Raw genomic sequence first — 26,731 nt, 5'->3', positions numbered from 1 at the left:
AGTGGAGGTTCAAACATGCAGTCTTTCTGCTGGGAGCTAAAGGGCACAGTGCTATGGGCTGCTGTCCTGGAGACAGCAGCAGAGCCTGGGTCTTGGTGGAGGCTTGGTGAATCTGTGGACTTGACTTGTTCCCCACCGGGATCCACAGCGGTCAAGTGTGCCTGTTGCAGTGAAGGCCTGGGGACGCCCTGGTAGGACGGACCCATTTTCTTATCCCTGTTGGACCAGAGCCGCCTTAGAGTAGGCTTCCGCTTAACATTCCCTTGCCCACCCACCGCCCTTGTTTGGCAAGTTGCCTGCGACATGGAAAACGGGCAGACTAACAGGTTCCTTGCTGACTGAGGGGGTAGGAAAGAGAAATGGCTCCTGGTTTCAAGCAGAGGGGCTGTTATTCAGGCGTTAGGTGTTAGCAAAAGTGAAAACCGTGTGGCTCTGGCCAGGGGTGTCTGTGCCTCTGAGTTGCTGCTGTGGAGCCGGGGAACCATGCCCCTCTTAGCTTCCCAACTCCCATCAGTGCCAGAACACAACGGGAAGCCAGTGAGAATTGTGAGGAGACAGGCAGGACCCCGCTCTATCCACCCTCCCTTTGCAAAGTCTTTCCTGCCCTCCCCTCTCTGTACCCTCAGTCATTCATCAATTCTATGAAACTCATTGAGCACCCATCATGTGCCTGGCTTGGTGCTCAGCACTTGGGAGCAAGTCACAGACATGGGCGTTTCTCTCATAGAACTTCCAGTTGTAGAAAGGAGATTGGCATTAATGTAGGAAAGCTGGGATGCCTGGGTGGCTCCTTCCATTAAGCATCTGACTTCAGCTCAGGTCATGATCCACGGCTGGTAGGTTCGAGCCCTGCTTCAGGCTCTGTGCTGACAGCTCGGAGCCCGGAGCCTGCTTCGGATTCTGCGTCTCCCTCTCTCTCTGCCCATTCCCTGCTTGCACTCTGTCTCTCTCAAAAATAAACATTAAAAATATATGTAACGTGGGGCGCCTGGGTGGCTCAGTCGGTTAAGCGTCCGACTTCAGCTCAGGTCATGATCTCACAGTTACTGAGTTAGGCCTGTGTCGGTCTATGTGCTGACAGCTCAGAGCCTGGACCCTGCTTTGGATTCTGTGTCTCCCTCTCCTCTCTCTGTCCCTCCCCCACTAGCGCTCTGTCTCTCTCTCTCTCAAAAATAAACATTAAATTTTTTTTTAAAAATATATACATGTAACGTAATAAAGTCAAATGACAGCTGTGATGTGTGCTGGGACAGCCTGTGCCCTTGGGGCGTGAAGTCTGGCTGAGGCTGGGGAGGGGGGCAGAGCCAGAGGGCCATGCTGGGCACTGGCCATGGGGTGCTGAGGCAGGGCTTGGTAAGGAAAGCGAGTCCTCCAGATGTGAGCTTCCAAAAGGCCTGCCTCCTGCACTGCCCTAGCAACTTCTAGATGCTGTGGTCAGCCCCTCCCCCTTTCACCCAGTGACGGGCTGGAGTGGTTAGTGCTCTTCCTGAGGAGCCAGCCTCCCTCTGCAGAGCACCTCACCTCACCATCAGCCTTCTGGATTCTGTCCCTGTCTTTTGGGTTCCATCCCTGCAACAGAGCAAACTGAATGCCTTCTCTCTTTGGACAAAGAATGTCCCTCCCTGCACTGTTCAGCAGCCACCCTGCCCCAGTGTGTGCAGCAGGGCCCCTACTTTGCACCCCACACCATCACCCACAGCTCTCTGCAGACACAACCTGCTGCAAGATGAAGACATTTGTTGGGCCCTGGATGTTGTGCTGTTGGCCACTTCCTTCTCAAGTCGTTCTTCTCACTTTCTGAGCTTCTGGAACGCCACTCTTTTTTTTTTTTTTTTTTTGGTTAGACATGTCTACATGATTTCAGCCTTTGAGGGTGTGCAGGTGCCAGTGTCCCTGCCTGGGGTGCAGCTCTCTCCCAGCTTCTTCCCTTCTGAGTCTGAACACACCTCCTTCCACCTGCCAGCTGCGCCGCCTCACAGTGCTTGGTGTGTCTTGTTTGCTTATCACCTATCTGCTCTTCTCTCCAGAGCCCCGGGTCCCCAATGCAGAGACCTGCTCATCTCGTTGGCCGACTAAACGTGCATCTATCTGTTCGCGGAGGAGTCGGCGGCCCCGGGGTCTCTGGATATTTGTTGCGTGTTCAGTGGGTGCATTCCTGTGTGAGAGATAATAGGGCACGATACTGCTCGTGTGTGTCCAGGTTGGGTCCACCTGGCGTGTGCGCCTGGACAGGTGTGCGTTTGCGACGGGACTGGCTTTGAGCACCGTGACGCGCCGAGCCCGAGTCCCCGGTGCGGCCCCCGGTGCGTTCCCCGGTGCGTGGAGCCGCGTGCAGACATCTTTGAGGTGTCAGTGCCCAAGGAGGACAGGAACAGACTGGGGGAGGAGGCCAGGTCCCGGGCGGAGGAAGAGGGAAGTGCACGCCCCGCGCCTGCGCAGTGACCGGCCGCACCCCTAGCGGCCAGCTCGGCCGCGCTCGGGCCCAACCGTCAGCAGCTGCGGGCTCTGGGCGACCGGGGGCGGGGCGGAGCACGAGGCGGAGTTTGCGCACTCCTGCTCTCTGGGGCCTGGTGGGCGGGGTGGAGAGAGGGGGAGAGGGACGCGACTCCGGCCAATGAGCGCAGAGATCGTATGGGGGCGGGGCCGGACTGCCGCGCGCCGGGCCGCGGTTGGCGGAGGGCGGCGGGGGCGGGCTCGGCATGCGGCCCCGCCCACTCCGGTCCGGGGCTTGGCGGGAGGGCGGCGCCCGGGCCGCCGCGGCCGCAGCTTCTCAGGTAAACGGCGACCGGGAGCCGGGGACCGGCGGCGCTCGCTCTCAGAGGCGCCCCTCGGGGGAGCCTGGGCCCGAGAGTCTGGGGGCCACCCCCTCGGCCGGGCCGCGCGGGAATCCAAGTCGGGAGGCGCCTCTCCAAGGTCAGCGGACGAGCGCGAGGAGGGTCCCGGGCGTCGCGGGGCCGAGCCCGCCCCCTTCCCTGGGCTCAGGTGCGTCCAGTCCCCGGAGGAGCCGGATTTGCCGCGTCACAAGCCGGAAGAGGCCCGGCTGCCTGGCCCCTCACCTTCCTCACGCAGACCCGGGATGCCGAGTCCGGTGCCCGTGCCCTCCCTGGGAGGTGTGAGGTCCGCGCCCCTGCTCCTGCTCCCCGCCGCGAGGACACCGGGGTGTCCAATGGAGCAAGCCAAGCCTGAACTCTGAGAGCCCCAAAGCTCAGGGGACATTGCATTTCTGATTTCTCCGACATTCAGGGAGGCGGTCCGGAGCGGGGAAGTAATTTGTCCAAAGTCACGAGGATTATTGGTCACAGAGTGTAGGTCGCAAAGCTGGAAGGGCCGCAGGAAACCCAGCTCTCAAGTCCAGGGGAGAGCTGGGTGGTGCGCGCCCAGGGCTGGCCCCCAGGCCCGGATGCTGGGCTCCGACCTTCCTGCAGTGCAGCGGTAGGCCCCCAGGAGAGGGCTCTGGCGGAGCGAGCAGTGCTGGACTGAACACACTTGCACACTCTCCCCTTCGCCAGCCTAGCCAAGGTGGGGGCGGGGCTGACCCGCTCAAGCGAGCTGAGTACCGAGGGGTGGGGGGGCACAGAGGCGTGGCTGTGTGGTGGTTGGGGAGGGGCAGGTGGGGCTGTGGTGGAGGCTGGCTTTGGGGCAACAGTCTTGGAGGCAGCGACCACCTTGGAAAGGGATGGTGGTAGGGGTGAGAAGAGGGTCAGTGAGCGGACCATAGAGTGCCCGGCCAAGGTGGACAAACAGGAAGGGGTGGTGCTGGTTCCTGGCCCAGATATCTGAGCGCCTGGTGACAGGAAGACATGGCAGGTGGGTTGGGGGCCATGGACAGGTCGGGGGTAAAGGCGGTGAGTTGAGTGCTAGAGCTGTCGGGGTTAAGTGGTGGCGCCTGATCCAGATGGGGATGCCCACCGGGCACTGGGCCCCAGGAGACCCCCGTGGGAAGCGCCAGTCATGCGAAACTTCAGCAGCGGCTTGACTGTGATGTGGTTCCATCTCACGCCTGTAGTCCTGGCAGCCCAGGGGCCTGAGCATGCTGCTGTCCGCAGCGTCCTCCTTTCCAGGCTTCAGGCCGTCGTGGTTCAAGCGGGCCGGGGTCTCCCGTCTCTCCGTGGTATCACAGAGGAGTGACCGGAGTTGAGCTCACTTGGTTACCTTGAAACCAATATGCAGGCTGCCGGCTTGTTCAGACCTGCACCTCAGTTTCTCATCCCCCCCCCCCTCCCCGGGGCTGTTAGCTGCCTGCAAACATGGTTGGATCAAAGGTGGCACCTGCGTTCATCGCTAGTCCCGTGTGCTTGGAAGCAGGTGTTTGCGCTTAGTTTTCAGGCCTAGGGTCCGCTGAGGCCCAGGTAAGCAGTCGGGTTGAGGCTGGTCTGCAGCCGCAGATCTCGTGAGTCCCATGAGCCAAGTTATTTGATCTCTTTGGGGTGGGGGCTCCAGGAAAGCCCCTGTGGCTCCTGGCCGGTGCTTAGGGGATACCGGCTGCCGGAGTTACAAGGACTGTGGTTTCTTTGCCGAGCTGGAGGGCTACCTGGCTTTAGGGGTTTGCATGTGAACCCAGTGACACAGCTTGGCATGACTAACGTTGAGAAATAGCGTAATCAAGTGACTGTGAGCAATGAGCCATGGACTGCCTCTCCCAGGTCATCAGCCCACGTCCTTGTTGGTAACTCTGGAAGTCTATTCTTCCTCTGGCTCCTGTGCTAGAGGGGAAGTCCCGGGGCCTGCTGCGGGGGTGGGGGGCATTCCTGTGACCCCACAGGGTGTCCTGACTTCCCAGTCTCCCACACGCCTGTCAGGTGGACTCATGGCTGCCTCTGGGCAGTGGTGCCCATGGCCTCCTCACCTCCCATGCCCCCTTCTGACACTTCGCTGCAGTTGGCCCAGCATCTCTGTGCCCTCTGCATGCCATGTGGCAACCATAATACATGTGGGTGCCCTTCAAGCCAGGGGCTTGGACTCTGGGCTTGGACGGCACCTGGTCGGCTTACTACTAAATGCGGTTCAGTGACTGTTTAGTTGAGGTGAATGAGGAGGAAGCCGCTTCTCCGCTTCGCTACAGGGTGTAGGATGCAGACAGGGAAGACCCTGTGAACCCTGCCCTCGTGACCTCTGCGGGCGCTTCAGGGCGTGGGTCCTGGCTGGGTCCCGCCCTGCTGTTACCTAGCGATGTGTCTCTCTCTGTGTGCGTTAAAAGAGATGGTGCCTATAAGGTACCGCCCGGGCGGACACGCTGCCCGTGAGATGCAGGGTGCCTTACAGACCCTTCCTTGTCTCTGCACCCTCTTCCCCTGCAGAGCCTTCGTCTTGGTTTGCCATCAGCAGTCTGCTCGCCGTTGGTTTGTCTTCATAGATAGCAGGGTCTGTGCTGCTGTCCCTGTGGGTCCAGTGTCAGCACATGGACCACCCGGCCTGGGGCAGGGGCAGCGGACGGGACTCTACAAAACTGGTCTTGCTCAGCTGGGCACACTTTCCTTTTCCGTTTGATGGTCAAGCTCCGCTCCTTGCACTGTGGTTCATACGAATGTACCTACCCACCACTTTCTCTCATTGGTTGTGTTTTGTTTTTTTTTTTTAATACAAATCTGACCAGATCTCTGATTGGTATTTGTTTTTCTTCTAACATCTCTGTGCACTTGTGTGAGGGTTTCTGTAGATAGAAGGTGGGTGTCAGAAGATGGGTGACACGATCGCACGGTGTGACCCTTAGGGCTCTTGCAGATGTCCCACAGGCTCTGCTGCCTGTCCCCGCTGTGCAGTGACTACGGCACCGATGACGTCCGATGCTGGTGGAGCAGCAGGCCTCCCTGCAAGCCTTTCCCTTGTGACACAAATGGAGCCCGTGCCCGAGTCCTGAACTAAGCTGCCTGCCAGTGCGGGGGAGGCCAGGGCTTGCCCCTCTGCCGGCTGTCTCTTCTGGAATTGTGTACCCTCTTTGTCCATTTTCCTGCTTGTCATCCTGATGTAGGTGAGCTCCTTTGCATGTTAATGTGGGACACATTTGCCTCTTGTTACACCTGTTGTGAGTGAGTTGTCTTTCTTTCTCTTTTGTTTACCTTCTGCTCTGGTGGTTGGATGAGTTGTGTGCACACCGAGGCTTGTGTGCTTAGGTATAAGTGTACGTATATGGTTTTCAAGTCTTATGTATGTTTTTGACCTTCAGAAACTTTAAACTTTTATATTGTCAAACTGAGCAGTGTTCATTAAGGTGTCTGTGTTTTTGTGTGGGGCTTAGAACGTCCTTTTCTACTTCAAGATGATAAAATATTTACCTATATTTTCTTTCTTTTTTAAACTGTATTTATTTAAGCAATCTCTGTATCCAGTGTGGCGCTCAAACTCATGCCCCCAAGGTCAAGAGCCACATACTCCGTGGGCTGAGCCAGCCAGGTGCCCCTGCCTGTATTTTCTGCCAGGACTTTTACATTTCATTTTTCCATTTAACTCTTATGTGCATCTAGAATTCGTGTTGGAATAAAGAAGGATGTGGGGAGGCTAACGTTTTCCCTGAGTGTTTAGCTATTTCGATGCTATTTATTGTTGACTAATCTGTCTGTAGGATGTAAAACCCTTTCTTGTATAATACGTTTACCTCCTTATTGGTGTTCATTTCTGGACTTTCTATATAGTTCTGTTGACTTAATACACTTTAATATAAATCCTCCTCTTCATGTACGTTAAAAAGTTTAATTGGCTATTCGTGTATGTTAATTCTTTTTTTAAGTTTATTCATTTATATTAGAGAGAGCCAGCGAGCATGTGAGTGGGGAGGGGCAGAGAGAGAAGGAGAGAAAGAATCCCAAGCAGGCTCTGCACTGACAGTACAGAGCCCGATGTGGAGCTTGAACTCACAAACTGTGAGATCATGACCTGAGCTGAAACCGAGTCAGCTCTTCAACCGACTGAGCCACCTAGGCGTCCCGTGTTAATTCTTCTCTATGAATTTTGGAACCACTGCATCAAGTACCCTCCAGTATCCTGAATCATATATTTACACATTCAGAAAGCTGACAGTTTTACAATATTGAATCATACGGAAGGATTTTGATTTTATTCCTTCAATGAGCAGTATTTAAAAAAATTCTGTGCACACTAAGGGTAAAAACCAAAACTTTTTCCCTTGCAGTGCAGTGGAGAAGACAGGGAAACTGGAACATACAACTGATCTTATATTCATCGTGTGAACAAAGGGTTGTGGGAACATCCCATCACTCGCCGGAAGGTTGGGTGAGCAGGAGTCCTGTGGTAGAGGCCAGGCAGGACGTCCTTGCAGAGGTGCTGAGAGTCCAGGCCGTGGCCAGGGGTTTGCAGGTGGCCAGGACGCCTAGAACGTAAAGGACAGAGAAAGAAGCAGAGAGAGGTTTGGGCCTGGGTCTGGGTCACGACAGCCCATGGTGAAGGCGTTAGGTTCTGTGGGCAGCAGGAGGACTGGTAAGTCGCGGTGAGGCCTGTTGAGGTCAGCGTTTGTAAAGGTCAGCACTCTGGGCACGGAGGAGGCGTGTGGGGGGGTGGCCCAGGCAGGACGGTCCATGAGACAGGCGGGGTACAGGACCTCGGTGGGGCAGTAGGGCATCTACCGCCTGAGTGAAGGGCAGAAGGAGGGGAAGGAGGGCAGTGGGGGGTGCTGACGTTTATTACACTGTGTCTGTCACCGAGGGGTGTGACTTGGTGCCATTAATTTCATTCCCTTAACAGTGTATTCGAAGAGAAGTGTTTTGATGAATTTAAGTTTATCAAGTCTTTTTTTTTTTTTTTTGGCATAGATTTTGCCTTTGGTGTCAGTCATGGAGATTTTCTTCTTCTTTTTTTTTTTTTCCTCCCTCAGAAGTTTTACAGTTTTAACTTTTACATTTAGGTCTGTAAATCATTTTGAGTTTTTATACGTGGTGTGAAGTTTAGACTGAAGTTTGTTTTATTGGATGCAGATGCCCAGCTGTGCAGCACTATTTATTGACGAGACTCTCCCTTCTCCCCTGAATAGACTTTGTACCTTTGTTAAAAATCAATTGGCCATATAAGTCTTGATGTCAGGTAGGGTACGTCCCCCAATTTTTTTTTCCAGCAGTGTTCTGGCAATTCTAAGTCTTCACACTTTCAGGTGAATTTTAGAATTAGTTCGTCCATTTCTACAAAAAGCCTGCTAGGATTTTGACTGGAATGCATCTGTAGATCCATTTAGGAACAACTGATATCTTAGCACAGTATATCTCTCTGTTTATTTAAGTTTTCTTTTTTTTTTTTTTTTTTTTTTAAATTTTTTTTTTCAACATTTATTTATTTTTGGGACAGAGAGAGACAGAGCATGAACGGGGGAGGGGCAGAGAGAGAGGGAGACACAGAATCGGAAACAGGCTCCAGGCTCTGAGCCATCAGCCCAGAGCCCGACGCGGGGCTCGAACTCACGGACCGCGAGATCGTGACCTGGCTGAAGTCGGACGCTTAACCGACTGCGCCACCCAGGCGCCCCAAGTTTTCTTTAACTTTTTAAAAATTTTATTTTAGCGTGTGAGCGGGAGAGAGGGGCTGAGGGAGAGAGAGAGAATCTTAAGCAGGCCGCACGTTCAGTGTGGAGCCCAATGCAGGGCCCGATCCCATGACCCTGGGATCATGACCTGAGTCGAAATCAAGAGTTAGATACTCAAAAGACTGAGCCACCCAGGAGCCCCTATTTTTCTTTTTTTAATGTTGTATATAATTTATTCATAGTGAAAATATTATATACATATATATTTTTTAGCTTACATCTAAGTTAGCATATAGTGCAGCATGATTTCAGGAGTAGATTCCTTAATGCCCCTTACCCATTTAGCCCATCCCCCTCCCACAACCCCTCCAGTAACCCTCTGTTCTCCATATTTATGAGTCTCTTATGCTTTGTCCCCTTCCCTGTTTTTATATTATTTTTATTCCCTTCCCTTATGTTCATCTGTTTTGTCTCTGCTGTCAGCACAGAGCCTGACATGGGGTTGAACAGATGAACCACGAGATGATGCCCTGAGCTGAAACCGAGAGTTGGATGCTTAACCAGCTGAGTCCCCCAGGCGCCCCTGATGTACTATTCTTCTTATGTTATTGGATGATTTGATAAAATATTGTTAAGAATTTTTACATTTGTGCCTGTGAGGGATATTGGCCTATGATTTTCATTATTTGTAATAACTTTGCCTGCTTTTGTTATCAGAGTAATGCTGGCTTCATAGAATCAGTTGGGAAGTATTCCCTTGTTTTCAATTTTCTTGGAAGAATTTGTGTAGAGTTGGTATTATTTCTTCCTTAAATGTTTGGTAGAATTCCCCAGGGAAGTCATTTAGGCCTTTCATCTAGAACTTTCTCTTTGGGAGGATTTATTTTTTTATTTTTTTAAGTTTATTTATTTTGAGACAGAGGGAGCAAACGGGGAAGGGACAGAGAGAGGGAGAGAGAGAATCTCAAGCAGGCTCCGCACCACCAGTGCAGAGCCTGATGCGGGACTCAAACTCATGAACCGTGAGATCACGACCTGAGCCGAAATTGGACGCTTAACTGACTGAGCCACCCAGGTGCCCCTCTACGGGAAGATTTTTGACTTTTTAAATTTGCCGAGATTTGTTTTAATGCCCAGAATGTAGTCAGTCTTGGTTAGCATTCGATGTGCTTTTGGAAGGAATATACTACTTGTGATGAATGGATGGTTCTATAAATACTACTTAGGTCAAGTTGGTTGACAGTATTGTTCAGGTCTTCTGTACCCTTACTGATTATCTGTACAATTGTTTTGTCAGTTATAGAGAAATCTCTACTATAATTTCTATTTTTCTATTTCATTTTGCATTTCTATTCGTTTTGGCTTTGTGATCTTTGAAGTTCTGCTATTAGGCACATAAACGTTTAGGATTGTTATGCCTCTGAAACCTACTCTGTCTATTCATATAGTTACTGCAGCTTTCTTGTGACTGGCGTCGGCCTCGTTTTTCTTTACCCACCCTTTTAACCTCTTTATGCTAACATGTGTGGTCTTTCCTGTGGTTTCTTGTGAAATACAGTTATAACTGTCTAGCTGTCCTTGTCTACGAATTCTTCTGCATCATTTCTGGATCAGTTTATATTGAGTGATTCATTCTCATTGTGGGTTGTTTTTGTTTTGTTTCGTTTTATGTTTTTTGGGTTTTTAAAAATTTTTTTTTTTTAACGTTTATTTATTTTTGGGACAGAGAGAGACAGAGCATGAACGGGGGAGGGGCAGAGAGAGAGGGAGACACAGAATCGGAAACAGGCTCCAGGCTCTGAGCCATCAGCCCAGAGCCCGACGCCTGACGCGGGGCTCGAACTCACGGACCGTGAGATCGTGACCTGAGCTGAAGTCGGACGCTTAACCGACTGAGCCACCCAGGCGCCCCTGTTTTTTGTTTTTTTTTTTGTTTTTTGTTTTTTGTTTTTTTTTTTTGCTTCTTTGCATGCCGAGTAATTTTTTGCTGGATGTCAGACATGTTATTTTACCTTGCTGGTGCTAGGTATTTTTGTGTTGCTATTATTCTTGAACTTTGCTGGGATGTAGCTAAGTTACTTGGGAACAATTTGATCTTTTCAGGTCTTTTTTTGTTTTTATTTATTTAAAAAAATTTGTTTTAAGCTTTATTTATTTTTGAGAGAGAGACGGACAGAGCGTGAGTGGGGGAGGAGCAGAGAGGGAGACCCAGAATCCGAAGCAGGCTCCAGGCTCTGAGCTGTCTGCACAGGGCCCGACGCGGGGCTCGAACCCACGAACCATGAGATCATGACCTGAGCCAAAGTCGGCCGCTTAACCGACTGAGCCATCCAGGTGCCCACTTCATTTGTTTTTAAACGTTTATTTATTTTTGAGAGAGATATATATAGAGAGAAAGAGAAAGTGTGGTGGGGGGGAGCGCAGAGAGAGAGGGAGACAGAGGATCTGAAGTGGGCTGCGAGCTGACAGCAGAGAACCCGATGTGGGGCTTGAACTCACAAACCATGAGATCCTGACCTGAGCTGAAGTCAAGCCCTTAACTGACTGAGCCACCCAGGCGCCCCTTCAGGTCTTACTTTTAGCTTTGTTAGGTGAGAGCAGACAGCGTTTAGCCTATGGCTAATTTTATTTTTTTACCAAGGCAAAACCCTTTTGAGTGCTCTTCCCAATACTCTGACTTTTGACGTTTTCCCCTTGGGCTGTTGGGAACAGCCCCGTTCCTGGTCTTTGGTGAGTTCTGGCGATGTTTCTGCTGGGTTTTTGGGGTAGTTCTTTCCCTGGCTTTGGTAGTTTTTTCTCAGATACGGTGCTTGAATCAGTTTTCTGTTGCTGCTCTGATAAGTTACCACGGGCTTAGTGCCTTAAATGATGTATATGTATTATCCTAGAGTCCCTGAGAACTTTAGGCTGGAGGCAGTCGGGCCGTGCTCCTTGCTGGGGTCTCTGGGGAGAATCTGTCTCCTGCTCTTTGACGTTGTTGGCACGATTTGGTTCGTTGTGGCTGTAGGACCGAAGTCCCTGTTTCCTTGCTGGCCGTAAACTAAGGGACACGTCCGGCTTTTCGAGGCCACCCAAATTATGTGGTCCAGAGCCTCCTTCCTCTGTCTTTAAAGCCAGCCGGGGGGGTTGAATCCTCCTCACGCTTCAAATTTCTCCTCCTCCTCCTTCCACCTCCTCTCTTTGCCCCGCTGGGAGGGGTTCTCTGCAGTTTAAGGATTTACATACACCCTTTCGCTAGTCTCACTCACATAAGCCAGGGTAGTCCCCCCACCTCAAGGTCTGTACCCTTAATCCCACCTGCTGAGTCCCTTTTGACATGTAACATATTCACAGGTTCTGGGGGTGAGGACATAGGCATCTTTGGGGACATTACTCTGCTGCCCAGCACTGACCAGTAAGTCTGCCAGGACCCTCTGCAGATCTCTGGAGTTCTCTGTGGTGCTAGCGTCTATAGACTGGCAGGACCTAGGTCTCCCAAGATGCTCCCAGTTGTCTCAAGCCGGGGGTATTGCCGGGTCCTGGTGATTCCTCCTCAGCCTGGATGCACTCTCCGGGCCGTGAGCTGGAGTGGCTACAGGGCTCCTGTCCTTCATTTCCTGACGTCTGTCACCCTGAGAACTGCAGGTCCGTGTGTTTCGTCCAGCTTTCTAGTGGTTTGGGTCAGGAGGGCAGCTGGTCCGTGACTCCCGTCTGGGCTGGGAGCTGAAGCCTCTTACACTTATTCCTTACTCTTTGCTCCTGTTTGAGTTGGGTGCACGTGGCCTTTTGCACTTGTAGGAAGAGCGTTTCGAACTTGGAATTTGAGTCGGTTTAACCCTGTTTCTTCCTGGGTAGTGGAGACAGGCAGCCGTGTCCCCTCTGGGGACAGCCGCTTGTCTCGTAGATGCAGACCAGGTCTAGGCGTCGGGATTTGGGTTCTGTCTGAGCATGTGTCGCCACTGCCTTTGAGAAGATCTTCGGATTCTTTCTGGAACCTGCTGCCAGCATACTTCATACCCTGCCTGATGGCTGCGACCTTTCAGCCCTTCATCCTTTGTGGGTTTGGGTTTTTTGGCCGCCTTCTTGCTCTGCCACAAGTGAAATGTGTGTTTCTATTTCTTGTTTTCCTTGTTACTTTTAGACGCTTTCCAGGAAGAAAGGGGAAACACCTTGCTGATGCCAGCGTCTTTGAACCAGTGTCTTCTCCTTCTGCTTTCTCTCTGCCTGGGATTCCTGGAGATTTCTGGTTTGCTAATTTTATCTTGTTTTCTAGTGTTCTTGTGGGTTTATTCTTTTAAAACTTGCATCTTCGGGGTACCTGGCTGGCTCAGTCGTGGAGCACGGGACTCTTGATCTCGGGGCTGTGAGTTTGAGCCCCATGTTGGATGTAGAGATGACTTAAAAGTAAAATCTTTTTAAAAATTGAAAAAAAGTACTTGCATCTTCTCTGGTCATCTCATTGAGGTTTTGGTGGGACACGTGTGTGTGCTTGGGCCGGTTTGCCTTCCTGGGCATGTGCGGTGTTGTCACTCACTTATAATTCCGCCACCACTCGCCCCGGGATTTCTCACTTCCTTCCTTCCTGTGTTCGTAGCCAGATGAGTGTCCTCTTGCTTGGTTAGGGCCAGGTCATGGCACCTCCTCTCTCGTCTCTGTCCTTTTATGGATGAGAGGTGATCAGGGGAGGGTCCAAGATGGAGGTGACCCATCGAGGGGCGGTGGGATTGCCAGCTCACAGAAGACATCAGTGTTAGAAAGCCGTCAGCTACAGCGCCGAGGGCCTGAGGTCCCTCTGACCTTATAGGACCTTGGAGAGTGTCACGTAGGTCCGAGCGTGGCCCTGCGCTGAAGAGGCAGGGGCATTTGCCTACTGGTGGGTTTTACTCTTGGGGCCCATCTGCTGCAAGGGCTGCCTCGAGGCGTGTAGTGCCTGAAAGCCACATCTCTCAAATGCCAGGGGCGGTTTGGATGGTTGGTTTCCTCTGCCAGTGAACCCGCCAGACCCCATGCTGCCCTTCCAGCGTCTCTCGTTGTGCTAGAATTCTCAGGCACGGGGTGTCAAGCCTGTGGTGATCCGCCTTGTCCTTGGCTCTCGGGGACAGGTTTCCCTGCTGTGCACAGACTGCGGGTGACGGGTGACGGGTGACTTCAGCCTCGTGCGCGCCCTCTCTCGTTTACAGAGTGATGGAAGCTGCTGTAGGTGGAGTCGGGGGGGCACATCTGCCCCTCTCACCGTGTGGGCTCACATCACCCTGGCCGGGCTGCCGGGTGCGGCAGAGGGGAGCTGGGAACCGTGGGGGGAGGGCGCCTTCCGCCCTCCGTGACCGCCATCCGCCGTGTGCCAGATGGCTCCCTCACGAGAAGGCACTGATGTCCTGTTTCACGCCTGTTTTTTTTAAGCTTACTTATTTATTTATTTTTGAGACAGAGAGGGAGAGAGTGTGTGAGCAGGGGAGGGTCAGAGAGAGAGGGAGTCCCAAGCAGGCTCTGCGCTGTCAGCACAGAGCCTGATGTGGGGCTCAATCCCATAAATCGTGAGATCATAACCTGAGCTGACATCAAGAGTCGGCCGCTTACCCGAGCCCCCAGGCGCCCCTGAAATCATGGTTTATACAAACACAGTGACGGCCTGTAAACCGAGGACTCTTACGGTTTAAATGTGTTTTCGGTTACTCCAGGTTTGAGAAGAAGCTGCCCGAGCTGACGCCGGTGAGGCGGCCGAGATGGCAGAGCCCTACGTGAAGAGTGAGTGAGTGGGCTGGGCAGGGACATGGGGCAGTGGAGCGCCTGCCAGCTTGGAGTTTGGGACCCGGCCGAGCGTGGCGTTGAGCGAACGGGCTTTGAGGGAGGCACTGTCGCATGGCATGAACAGGCTCTCTCCAAGCTCTCGGTAAAGAAAAGAAAACGAGGTCGTTGTCTGCGTAGCTGCTGAATCAGAGGGGGCCGATTGGGCTGCAGGCTCCGTGTGGTGTGGGGAGTGATGTTTGCCGGGCGAAGGGGGCTTTGTGCTCTGAGTAGGGGGGCCCTGTGCCTCTGCCCCTTTCTACACAAGACCTGGGTCCGGCAGCCACCTTGGCTGTCCACCCTGTCCCGGCCCCCAGGGCCACCGGTTTGCTGAGGCGAGGGGAGAGACGTCCTTGCCCCACAGAGCGCCTCCCCCAGGAGTGAGGATCCATAAGTGCCGTTCGCAGGCCCCGGGCCCTGGGCTCTGGGGACACTGAGGATGGCAGGGTCCTGTCCGGGAGCACCGAGCCGGAGAGGTCTGGCTCTGAGTGTGGAGCATTGACCAGCAGGGATAGGATGGTGGAGAGTTGTCTCTGGGGGCAGGTGGCAGACCTAGCCCTGAGTCTATAACACCTGCCTTTTACAGCAGCCACGGTCCGGGGGGAGGGGGGGGCACGAAGCACACACAGCCTGGGACGGAAGGTCAGGGGTTAGCCAGGGTGGCCTCGGAGCAGCCGGCCAGTGGGTCCCAGACAGAGACCCTGGCGAGCAGACCGGGGGGAGGCAGTGTGTGTGCAAGAGTGCCTCGGGTGTGTGCGGCCGAGGTGTGCAAGGTGGCCAGGCGGTGGGGCCTGGGGGAGGTTGCTGGGGCAACGGGAAAGTACAGGGGTCGGGGAAGGGTAGGCGTCCTCCAACTCACAGGCCGAGGCGGTGGCTGGCGGGGTCGGCCGGGCCTGAGCACGCACGCCGGGCTTTGTCTCTGTAGAGCTGTCCACTGTCCTGCTGGAGGCCATCACCGACAAGGACCCTCTGGTGCAGGAGCAGGTCTGTGGCGCCCTGTGCGCCCTCGGAGAGGCGCGGCCAGCGGAGGTGCTCCGAGCCTGTGAGGAGTACCTGTGGCAGCACGAGAAGGTATTCCCTGCCCGTGGCTGGCGGGTGTCAGGGGGTGAGCCGCTCCCCTAGGCGCTCCGGGGCCCTTGGGGCGGGGTCTGTAGGGGAGGGGTGGCTGCAAAGCCGGGGTCCCGGTTGCTGTGAGTAGAAAGCCGCCCCTTCCGGTCCAAGTTCCCCCGACATGGGGCATTTCCAGGACACGTGAGCCGCCTCAACTTGTGGCCTGTGGGTCCGTCCCGTCGCGGGGGCACCGGGTGGGCACGTCAGGCGGTCAGCCGCACAGCATCCAGCTGCTCACAAGCCCAGGCTGTGTTGGCGTCCCCGCTCACTCGCTGGCTCGAGGACGGACAGCTCTCCTCGCCGGGGTCTGTGCTGTCCCCCAAGGGAGAGAGAGCAGGCCACTCGCCGTCAGGGACCGCCAGAGGAACGGGTGGACGAGCGCGTGAGGGAGGGTGGAAGGCGTTCGAAGCGGGGCCGCCCGCGGGGCCCGGGCCCTCTCCCTCGCCGCCCTCCCATGGACCGCGGGCCCCCGTGCTGGCCGTGCCCAGGGCAGCCCTGCAGGGACGCGGGCGTGCCCGTCGGTGCCGCAGAGGAGGCTGGGAGCCAGCTCTCTGTTCCGGAGTCGCCGCCAGCCCCGGGTGTGAAGTGGGTGTGTGCTGGCTCTAGTTGTTCTCGGTGTGCTTTGGGCTCTTCCTCGGAGGGAGAGGCACTTTCACAGCCTTAAAAGAACAGTTTTCCTTGTGTCTGGTCTAATACTTTGAGGTGGAAAAGGGGATCTCTGTACGGCGGGAGCTACTTCTCTCTCACGTGGGACCGCCATCTCCTAGGCAGTAGGTCAGTCCCACCGGGCGGCCACTGAGCTGATCATATGGCAGCTTAGGGCCACCCCCCCCCCATCCCAGCTTTGGCTCTCTTAGCCTTTCTGGCCTTTTATGTGCGCGTAGGCACACTAGGGCCGCCCGTGGGGACTGTGCGTAGAGCGAGTGGGGAGAGTGCACGCTTGTGCTCGGGCGCTGTGCGTGTCCACCGCGGCTCTTCCGTGGCCTCGTGGAGCTTCGCGCCGCTCACGTGCCGGGCGCTGGCCCTCCCGTGTGTGGCTGAGAGCCTTTGTGATTGCTAGCGACCCATACGCAGCGAGACGTCGTGGGCTTCCTTCTGGCCGTTTTCCAGCTCATCTAGGATTTTGCACTTCTTACAGCCTTTTCGGTTTCTTTCACCACTTTAAGAAGAAAGCTGTCCCTTTCACGTTTGCATGTTTGCAGTAAAAGTATACGAAGCGGGAAGTTCTGTCCTCTCGACTGAGCTCCTCGCCAGGCACCTCTCTCTGCCCCTACGCCGCCCCCACCCTGCCCCCAGGTCTTGCCACCTGCCTGGCATCCTCACCCCGTGCGTTATGCGGTTTCACCTCCCACTGACTCTCCCTGGACGCGTGGGCGGGGCGCACACGGGGACAGACCGTCCCTGCACGGTGGCTCTCAGGCCCATGGGCGGGAAGTGGCTGGTGGAACAGAGGCAGAAGTAGTCGTCTGGGTCGGTCAGGGTCACTCCAGCACGAGCAGGCTTGGGTCTCTCACGGTTCTGGAGGCCGGGAGTCCGAGATCACGGTGCCGGCAGGTTCTGTGTGCGGTGGGGACCCGCTTCTTACTTTATAGGCGGCCTTCTCCTCACCCTGTCCTCACACAGCAGAAGGGAGGAGGGAGCTCTCTGGAGCCTCTTTAGAAGGCACTAATCCCGCCCCTGAGGCTGCACCCTCCTGACCTGCTCGCTTCCTGAAGACCCACCTCCCAATACTGTCACCTTGGGGTTAGGTTTCAGCACAGGCATTTTGGGGAGACCGTTTGTAGCAATAGTAAAATCAAACTTTGAACTGGTAACTAAAGGTTTTCTTCTGTTTGTTCTCTTTTTTTTGGCTGGTTTCAACTTCGTGCATTCGTGTCTGGTTTTCTCTAGAATCTCATCCTAACACAAGGGAGGTCTTTCGTTTGTTTTTTACACGTTTGTTTATTTATTCCGAGAGAGAGACGTGTGTGAGAGTTTACTTGGCGCTGAGTTATTCTGCTAGGGGTTAAAATCCCAGCGTGCTCAGCAGCGAGTTGACTCCTCCACTGACCCAGGTCAGGACCTTAGACGGGTGCTGGTAGTCACCTCATGCTTCGGGACCATGTGGTGACTGTCCGACCTTTGCGTCCCATGGCGAAGGTCCTTCCTGCAGATGACCCGGCGCAGGTTCTCGAGCATTTCTTGAGCAGAACCGGTCAGTGCTGGGGGGAAGGCGGGACGATGGGCTCGCTGGCAGCACGTCAGAGTGTGGAGCCGGAAATCTGCCACGCCCGCTCTGGGCCGGTCCCTGGGCCACCCCAGCGCGGTTCCCGCCCTGCTCAGGTGACAGGCCCGTGGCTTTATCACCGCGTGCCGTGGAGCACTACATTTTGTTCTGATGGGGCTAATGTTCTGCCCGTTGAACTTTAAGAGCAATGTAAAATGGAAACGGAAAACCTTTTTCTTTAAAAATAGGCGACTGTTGCAATCCCTATCAAAATCCCAGGGATGGTTTTTGCAGAAATAGAAAAAGCCATCCTAAAAGTCAGACGAAACCTCAAGGGATCCTGAACAGCCAAAACAGTCTTGAAAAAGAACAAAGCTGGGGACTCACACTCGTTGACTTCAAGGCTTACTACAGGGCCGCTGGAGCCGAACACCACGGTGGAGACCGGCCGAGAGATGGGCAGAGAGACGGGGCAGAGAGACGGGGCAGAGAGACAGGCGTAGAGACGAATGCAATAGAGTCGAGAGCCCGGGAAAAACCTTTGTGTATGTGGTCAAACGAATTTTGACGCAGTTTATCACCCAGAGAACAAAACCTAACACTGGAGCTTTCCCCCAGGAATCTGAGGCAGGTTTCGTGGGATCTGTTCGTCGATCTAGAGGTGTTTACCATCTGCATTGGCTCTTTTCAGGAACAAAAATCGTGCCCATGGGTGGGCCCCACAGTGCAGGAGGCTGCTGGTGGCCTCTGTGGGAGGGAACCCCTGCTTTTACAGAGCTCCCTCCACCAGCCCAAGTCACCTGTCCTTCTGGCCCCTTTTCCTCTGGTCGCCCAGGCTCAGTCCTGTCCCGGCACAGACCAGGGCACCGCGTGCTGCCGTGTGTGCCGGACCCCCCTCCACCTGGATGCCCCGCTCCTGGGGGCGGGAGGTCCTCACAGGAAGGCCGGTCTTGGTCTTTCCCTGCCCCCTGCCTGTTTCTTGCCCTCCCCTCCGGTCTCTGTGAGCGCCCCGGGGCTCCTGGCCCGATGGAGCCTCTCCCTTGGCTGCGCCCTGCTCTGTTCACCTCACCTCTGCTGCGGTCCGTCCTTGCAGCGAGGCACCTTGGCTTCCTGGCCCCGGACCCCGCTCCCAGCCGTCACCACACGTCCTCAGTTGAGGCGAGGATGAGTGCCAGGTGGGGCCACGGCTGCCAGGTGCCGACGAGGACTGTGTCTGGGCGGGTGGAGGGCCCACCCGGAGCAGGGGAGGAACCCTAGGACAGGGCCGGCAGTGCCGTCATTTTACTGTCCAGCCTCAGCCCTTGGGGCGAGGTCGGAAGCGTGGGGAGGGGTGTAACAGACAAGGCCCCCTCGGGGCGGGGCGCGCCTGAGTGAGGAGAGGGCCTGTCAAGCAGTCTCCTCTGACCGGTCTCCCTGGGGAGCCCCAAAACTTCCTGGTGGCAGCAAACTCTGTTGTGATAGGACCTCTCGGGGCAGGAGAGCTTCTGGCCCGGAGACCCCGGCCACAGCACGAGGGTCACCATCTGTTCACTGTGGGTGTTGCACAGAACACTCCTGGCACCTGCTGATGACCTCGTGCCCTCACCCGCTTCTCATGGTCCTTTCCTGTGCGAGGCCCCGAGAGTCTGGGAGCATGAGGAGTGGCCAGGCGTGCCCTGACCTCCCGCGTTGGGGCAGCCAGGGGTGACTGTGAGTTGAGTCACCCCTATAGAGAAAGCAGGTGTCAGCAGGCTGCCTGGGTGCGAGCTCCCCTTCCAGGACCTTCCTCGATGGTTTCTCTGGTCAGTTGGCACATCCTTACCGGACGATGATCCTGAGGGCCATGGAGACGGTCGTGAGCAGTCACATCAGTGACCTGGACAAGGACATGGCCAGGGCTGTCATCTTCCTGGCCTCCAGCGAGATGACCAGGGTGAAGGTATGGGGGGCACCTGCCTGCGCGGGGAGGGGAGCTTCTTTCCTAGGACTTTGACCCGAGCGCATTGGGAACGTGGGCTCGCATCTGGCTGCCTTGGGCCGGCCGCCCCTTCCTGCACACTGAGTGCCCTGTTGGGATGGGGAGGCCCGCCCATAAGTGTAGAGGTGGAGCTGGAGCAGAGACAAACTTCTGGAACTCTCAGGGCAGATGCAAGGGCACTGGTGCCGGCCCCCCAGCGTGAGGAGGACGTTGCCAGGCTCTGCGCGGGGCCGGCTCCCGGTGGCAGCACTTTCCTCTCCCTGCAGGTGGAGGGGGCAGGTGCTCGGCTCCCTGCAGGTGGAGGGGGGGAGCAGGGGATACTGGGGGAGGGGGCTTGGGAGAGTTCTATAGCAGGTGCTCACGGGGAGCCTGAGAACAGGGCACGACGTCCCATTGTTGCTTCTTGGGCAATTTCAGGGCGAGGTCCTGTGTCCCTTGCTTGATCGGGGCATCAGTGCACGTTTTCGGGGCGGGGGGTACAGGACTTGGTGTGTGACTGGCAGCAGGCTGCCAGCAACGTCCTGGTGGCTGTTGGGAAGCAGTTCATCGGCCTGGTGATGGAGGAGGTGCTGAGCAAGTTCCAGCCTGGGGCGCTGCCGCACTACTTCGTCGTGCAGACCCTCGCCAACCTGGCGGCTTCCAACGGTAGGTTCCGCCTGGCCTGCCCCCACCGGCATTCGGAGCGAGTGGGGGGGACCTCTCCACCACCCGCCCCGGGCCGTGTGGCCTGGGGGCACGGGGCGGGCGCACGGCGGCCAGGCCAGGTGAGCGGGGGTTCCCTGACGCCCCCCCCCCCCTTTGCAGTGTTCGGCATGGTGCCCTTCCTGACGTCCATCCTGAGCACCATGCTCCCCATGCTGGGCATGGCCAAGCACGACACGATGAGGGTGGCGTTTTGCTGTGGTAAGATGGGGTCTCCGGGGCGGGGGCTGGGAGCCGCCTGCCCACCCCTTGGGTCTGGGGAGGGTCACGAGTCCTCTGGGCGGCGGAGGAGGGCTGAGCGGCCCTGGGTGACTGCGGACGTGTGGGCGGGTGGGCACTGCTGCAGGCGGAGACTCGGCCTGGGCGTCCGGCCGCTTCTGTCCGCTGGCAGGGGCCCCTGTACCTCACGGTGCGGTTCTCCGAGGCCGGGACACTTGCGGGGGTGCGGGAAGAAACCTCCCCAGAGCCGCAGAGACTTCCCACATCTCTCCCTGCTCAGTACTGGGCATCTCCGAAAGGGGTCCTTACTCCCCTCCCTCCCGGTCTGCTGTCCTCTGTGCACTCAGCAGGGACGGCTTCTCAGGGCGGGGTCCGTGCACGGAGTGGAGGGGGTGTGGGGGGGATGGCTCCTCACGGCAGGCCCTTCGAGGCAAGGGAGGCGTTCCTGTTGGGAGGAGGGCACAGGGTCCTGAAGCGTGGAAGGTGCCGTGGGCGGCTGTGCCCACATTGCGTGGCTTCCTCTGGAATGCCCGCAGCCCTGGCACCGAGTGGGGAGCAGGGCTCCGGTTAGGAGGGTCCTCGGTAAGGGAAGGGTGTGGTGACTGGACAGGGTCAGGGCACCTGGAGCTCAGCTGAGGGCTTGTCAGGTATTTGCCGGCCGGCCTGCTGCCCCCACTCCCTGCCGTGTACTTGGGGGCGACTGGGGCCTTTCACAGCAGCATACTGGAGCCCGGGGCCCTCGTCCACCCCGCTCGCGGGGGCTTTGGATCCTGGGGCCCCGGGGAGGGGCTCCAGCTCCTGCCGGCTGTCCTTACGGCCCCTCGCTCCCATGTCCCTTGTCCCTGCCACGGCCTCCTTCCTGTCTTCTTCTCACGCGCTCCTCCCACCGCGGGTGATGGCAGACTCCCCGGGTTAAACTGTAGGAACCCTCCTTGACCTGGTTTCGGGTCACGAGAATTTTCATCAGGGTCCTGGGACAGCTGAGCCGGGGATTCCCACCGGGCTGGATGGCAGAGCAGGACCCAGAAGGTGGGGCGTGGGGATGTGTTTGCAGGTGCTGGAAGCAAGGGGGGGTGGGGAGCTGGGAGGTCATCTAGGACGGCGCATCCAAGTTGGAGGGGGAGTAAGGAGACCCCGCGCCGCAGCCGAGGGCTCCTCGGGAAGGACGCAGCTCCATCCCTACAGCTGCCGAGGCCGCGAGGGGGGGGCCGGCCCGAGGTGCCGAAGAACCGACCCTTCTAATGCCACTGACGGTTTTTACCGCGTCCGCGTCCGTCGTGTGTGAGCAGCATTCGCTCTGCGCCGGACGTGCTGTCTGCAGGGCACGTGGTGCTCTCCGCTGATGGACGCTCCCGCCTGCCGTTGGAGGAGAGAGCGGCCCTTCCCGCTGGCATGGTGGGCCGTGAGTGGGCCGAGGCCTCCCGTGTCTGCTGGCCCGGGGCCACGAACAGAAGTTGGTGCCCCAGGGTCCTTCCCGGTTGCGTCTGCTGACGCTGTGGTTGGAGGGAGAAGAGCCAGAACGCCCGGAGGTGGAGACGGCGTCCCCCGGACAGCCGGTGCGCAGCCAGCCTGACCACACCGTGTGGCACTGACGGCGGCCCCGGATTGCTGCCCGCGACCAGCGTCTCTCAGAGCGACGGCGGCAGCAGCATAAACAGAGCTCCAAGACCTGGGCGAGCAGACAGTCCAGGGAGAAGAAAACGGGCACAAAAGACCAGGCATGATGACTCCCTCGGGGGCTGAGGTGAGAGCAAGGCGTGTTGCCGGGAAGTAGCCGCATTCAGGGAGTACAGCTGAGCTTCTCGGGGTCAGAGAAGCGACGACAGATGGCAGCGAGAATGGAAGAGAAGGTCGAGGAATGCCCCAGAAAATAGAGCAAAAATGCGAACCTGGAAAACGGGAGACAGAGGGGGAAGGGGTGGCAGGCCAGGCCATGAGGCCTCATTCAAGTAACAGATGCCCCGGAGCTGCGGCTTCCAGAAGGAAGGGACCTCCCAGCGTCCACACCAAGACACTTTGGTGGGGAAAGTGGTCCAAGAGGACACAGAGGAATGGGACGGCCTTCTCCCCCGCCGGCACCTTGCCCACGGCTGTCTGAGTGGCGCGGCCCTGTCGGGCATGGCCGGGGAAGACCCGGGGTGCCGGCAGGAGGTAGAGGTTGGTCGGTGACCCCTGCCTGGAGAAGCGGAAGGCCCCAAGGGAAACGAAGCTGGTATGAAGTGAGCTGGCCGCCCCGGCGTTGTTAGCAGGGGGAAGACCAGCTGTGCGCGCTTCTGGAGGAGAGGGGCCGGTATGCGAGAACTGCCCTTCTACCCCAGGTGTGTGTGCATAACGGATTAAAAAGTAAAACCTAGTAACAACCTGGGGGGCTTGCTTCCAGCTTCCGGCCACTCCGGCAATAGAGTGGCCCGTTTTCCTGAAACGCCTCGCTACAAGGTGCCGAGAGACACAGGTCCGTGAGCGGCCTCCTGACTACAGAGTTCAAGGAGGCCAGAGCGTCGGGTGGACAGGGAGGAAGAGGGCCAGGACTGCGTCCCTCCTCCAAGCAACAGGGGCCATGCGGCAGGTGGGGACGCGAGGCTTCCTTGTGCTCTGGTGGGGCCGGAGTCTGCCTGGGCTGGACCCTCCAAGAACCCCTCCTAAGCAGAAGGGCGGCCGGTGGCACAGGAGTGCTCCCTCTGGGAGGCGATTTTCTTCTAAAAGTTGTTGGGGCGCCTGGGTGGCTCAATTGGCTGAGTGTCCGACTGTGATTTTGGCTCAGGTGCCCATCCCCGGGTCATGGGATCGAGCCCCACATCTGACTCCGCAGTGAGTGTGGGGCCTGCCTGGGATTCTCTCTCCCCGTCTCTCTCTGCCCCTCCCCTGCTCACACAAGCACTTGTACACATGTGAACTCTCTCTTCCTCAGAAAATTTTTTCTTTAGCTTCTGTGTCTTGGGAACTTGTGGCTGTGATTGCCGTCACATACACACAGGGATCAGGCTTGTTCTCTCTGTCGGACTGGGGAGCCCCGGCTGAGAAGTTAGCTGTGTAAGTGGCCCGGGTGAGAGCCGTGAGAGCCGTGCTGGGCAGGGGCTGGTGCAGGGCCCTGCCCACCCCCCCAGCTCCTCCGCTACCCTGCCCTTCTCAGGGCTGCGTGACAGGGGGCTGGCCTCGCCTCTCTCCTCTTATCCCTGTCCTTTCCTTTGGCCCCGGGTTCAGCCCTTGCTGACCACTTGTAGGTCTTCATCTGTGCGCAGACTTGCCCACCTGGATGTCCCCAAGCACAGCCACTTTCGTAGACACCACTGTCTTGGCCCATCCTGCCTCAGCCCGACACTCTGCACCTTCAGTGCCCTCCCACGCCCCCTGCACCCGGGACTTCTGGGCACAGCGACCCTTGCAAACTGTGTGTTATTTGTATCTGTCTGTGAGGGGTGAGGTGGGCACAGCACCTCCTCTTTTTGCCTCGCGGTGGGCGCTGTGAACCGAGGCCGTTTGGGGACGTCGGTGTCTGTGCCAGTTCTGTATGGCTGCTGTCACACAGTGCCACTTAGAAATGCAGGGCGCCTGGCCAGCTTGGTCGGTGGAGCGAGTGACTCTCGATCTCAGGGTTGTAAGTTCGAGCCCCACGTTGGATGTAGAGATTACTTAAAAATAAAATCTTTGAAAAAAAAAAGAAAAAGAGAAACGTATTCTTACGGTTCTGGAGGCCAGAAGCCTGAGATCAAAGTGTTACTCGGAGCCCTTCCTGGGGGCTCAGAGGGAGACTCTGTTCCTTGTCCCTCCCCCAGCATCTGGAGGTGGGCCCCAGACTGTGCCCTGCTGTCCCTCTGCCGTCTTCTTTGTGGTCTGTGTGCTCTCTTCCCGAGACACGGTTGTGTTGGATTTACGGCCCACCCTACCCGACACGGTCACATCTTATGTAGTTATCCCTGCAGAGATCCTCGTTCCCAGAAAAGGTCCCTTCCTGAGATTCTGGGACGGACGTGGATGTGGAGGGACCCTCCATGCCGGCATAGTCCCGGAGCCCCGCACTTAGTCCCGGTCTCGGGAAGGTGTCCTGCGGGGGGTGGGGGGGGGTGGGGGGAGGGCGTTAGAAGGGGCGGCAGTGCAGGCGTATTACAGCCACCCGTCCTGTGGTAGCTCTGCAGCACTTCAGCGAGAGCACCCTGGAGTACCTGGCCAACCTGGACCAAGCCCCAGACCCCACGGTCAGGAAGGACACCTTTGCCACTGACATCTTCAGTGCCTACGACATCCTCTTTAACCACTGGCTACAGAGCCGTGAGGCCAAGGTACAACCTCTGCAGTCTGTCGGAACCCGTGGCCTCACCCTGCCGGCTGCCGTCTCCCACCCCTGAGCTCGGCCCACCTCCACGAGGCCTGAGCCTCGTGTGCCGTTTTGCAGGCTTTGGGGGAGGGGACTGCGGGGAGGGGGGTGGAGACAGCTATGGACACATGCTTCCCGGTGCCCGGTCCGTGTCCCCTCCCCCACCCCCCACCCCGGCTCGGGAGGTGGGAGCCTCATCAGGGAGTGGAGGTGTCCTGTGTGAGGTCTTCCCAGAAGATGGCTTGTTTCCTGTCCTCCGACCCCACTCTGCCCAGAGGCTCCCGGACCGCCTGGGTAGCGGGCTGAGCTGAGGCGTGACGAGTCCCCTGTGGGTGTTGCCTTCACGGCCTCCCCAGCCTGGCCACTGTCCAGACCCTGGCCGTGGTCAGTCTGACCTCTCTGCCTTCGGACCCCTTTCGGACCCCCTGGTCACAGGGTACCCGGGGTTTCCTCGTTCCGACCCTGGGTTCTTGGTGAAGGCCTCTTGCCTTTCCGCTCGGGGCACCTCCCAGCATTGCCGTGCTGGTTTGGACGTGAGCATCATTTGCTGTTTCCTCACAGCTCCGGCTCGCCGTGGTGGAGGCTCTGGGGCCCATGAGCCACCTGCTGCCCAGTGAGAAGCTGGAGGAGCAGCTCCCCAAGCTGCTGCCGGGGGTCCTGGCCCTCTACAGGAAGCACGCCGAGACCTTCCACGTGTCCAAGGTGCGCGCCTGCACGCCGCGGCCTGTGCAGAGCTCTGTCCACCGACCGGTGCCCACCTGGCTCAGGTGGGAGGGTGTGGACACCCGGGAGGGGAAGCGCAGAGAGCGCTGTTGGACTCAATGGTGGGTGGGGCCCAGGCACGTTTCTCCTCACTGCCCTGCCCTGCCCAGGGCACCTTCACCTTGGCCTTACCCCAAGTCCGTGCCGCCGTTGTGAGCCTTCTCCTCCTGTCTTTGTTCTTGACGTGGAGGTAGGGATTCCTTATTTGAGCCCTGAGGTGGGGTCTTTGTGGCCAGGAGGTGGGGCTGGAGGGTTTGACATAGGCCCGATGGCCTCTCTCCTCCCTGTCTTGAGCAGAGCCTGGGCCAGATCCTTGAGGCTGCGGTGAGCGTGGGCAGCCGCACGCTGGAGGCCCAGCTGGACGCGCTCCTGGCTGCTCTACACGCTCAGGTAGGATGCGCAGGGGGCAGGACCAGGGGACACCGTGGGACAGGACGTGGAGGGGCCGGGGGGCAGGACCGGGGTGGGGCGGGGGGGGAGGGTCGCACCTGAGACGGGGCAGGCTGGGGCTCCTGGGGCGGGTACAGGAGGGCATGCTGGGGGGAGGGGCGCTGGGGGCAGGGACCCTGGGACAGGGGCCCTGGGGACGCACTGTGGATGGGGCTGGTATGGCAGGGACGGGGGTTCTGGTCTGCTGAGGCTTGCAGGCAGCAAGAGTGGGATGGGTGGTCCAGCCCAGTCGTGCGGAAGCCAGGGTGTTCTCTGAGTCGTGGGTGTGGGCCTAGCTGAGAAGAGAGCCTGTGGGGAAGAAGGAGTGATGGTCTGTGGAGAAGGGGTTAAAAGGGAAACACAAGTAGACCAGAGCTGAGAAGGGAGATACTCGCCTTTCTTAGGGCTGTCCCTTCGTGTCTGCCTTTCTGTTGGGTTTTGGGTTTTCCCATATTGACCTGTAGCAGTTACTGACGGTCTTTTATTGTTCACGTAAAATTCTTGTTCCTACTTTGTCCTTCATCATTTGACTCCATTTATGATATCTTCTGCCATGCGAAATTATTTAATGTTTACATCATTACATGTCTGTCTGTTACGTTCTAACGTAGGTTTTCTTACAGTTAGAAAAGCCTTTTGAATTCTGCAAACTATTTTTCAGATTCTCCCATTTTCCAATGTACTTGTATAGTTTAATCCATTTGGAGTTTATTTTAGGGAAACAGTGAGAGTCCAGTTTTATCTTTTTTCCAGATGACTACCCTTTGCACCTCCTCTGTTGTGTAACCAAGTGTTCTAAAACTTAGC

The 26,731-nt window shown here is 57.0% G+C and overlaps 1 protein-coding gene across 13 annotated transcripts in view; it reads left to right on the top strand.

The window, feature by feature from the left end:
* Nucleotides 1-2,693: 2,693 nt before the first annotated feature.
* MROH1 (maestro heat like repeat family member 1) overlaps nucleotides 2,694-26,731 on the top strand; it is a 63,280-nt gene continuing 39,242 nt past the window's right edge. For 6 of the 13 annotated variants that reach the window (XM_045455475.1, XM_045455470.1, XM_045455472.1 and 3 more), the window contains exons 1-9: nucleotides 2,715-2,982; nucleotides 14,122-14,188; nucleotides 15,153-15,298; nucleotides 19,330-19,461; nucleotides 19,983-20,145; nucleotides 20,305-20,403; nucleotides 24,547-24,698; nucleotides 25,295-25,435; nucleotides 25,793-25,885. In XM_045455475.1, coding sequence (XP_045311431.1) covers nucleotides 14,167-14,188; nucleotides 15,153-15,298; nucleotides 19,330-19,461; nucleotides 19,983-20,145; nucleotides 20,305-20,403; nucleotides 24,547-24,698; nucleotides 25,295-25,435; nucleotides 25,793-25,885 — 948 coding nt within the window. In that variant the 5' untranslated portion in view covers nucleotides 2,715-2,982; nucleotides 14,122-14,166. Of the gene's footprint in view, nucleotides 2,983-12,584; nucleotides 12,690-14,121; nucleotides 14,193-15,152; nucleotides 15,299-19,329; nucleotides 19,462-19,982; nucleotides 20,146-20,304; nucleotides 20,404-24,546; nucleotides 24,699-25,294; nucleotides 25,436-25,792; nucleotides 25,886-26,731 lie in introns of those variants that run through there. The other 7 variants (XM_045455468.1, XM_045455466.1, XM_045455465.1 and 4 more) reach the window with 7 other exon arrangements.

The sequence above is a fragment of the Leopardus geoffroyi genome, chromosome C3 (assembly GCF_018350155.1).
Source record: "Leopardus geoffroyi isolate Oge1 chromosome C3, O.geoffroyi_Oge1_pat1.0, whole genome shotgun sequence".
Classification (NCBI taxonomy): domain Eukaryota; kingdom Metazoa; phylum Chordata; class Mammalia; order Carnivora; family Felidae; genus Leopardus; species Leopardus geoffroyi.
Note: the sequence above shows the minus strand (reverse complement) of the source record. Positions and strands in the feature narration are given on the sequence as shown.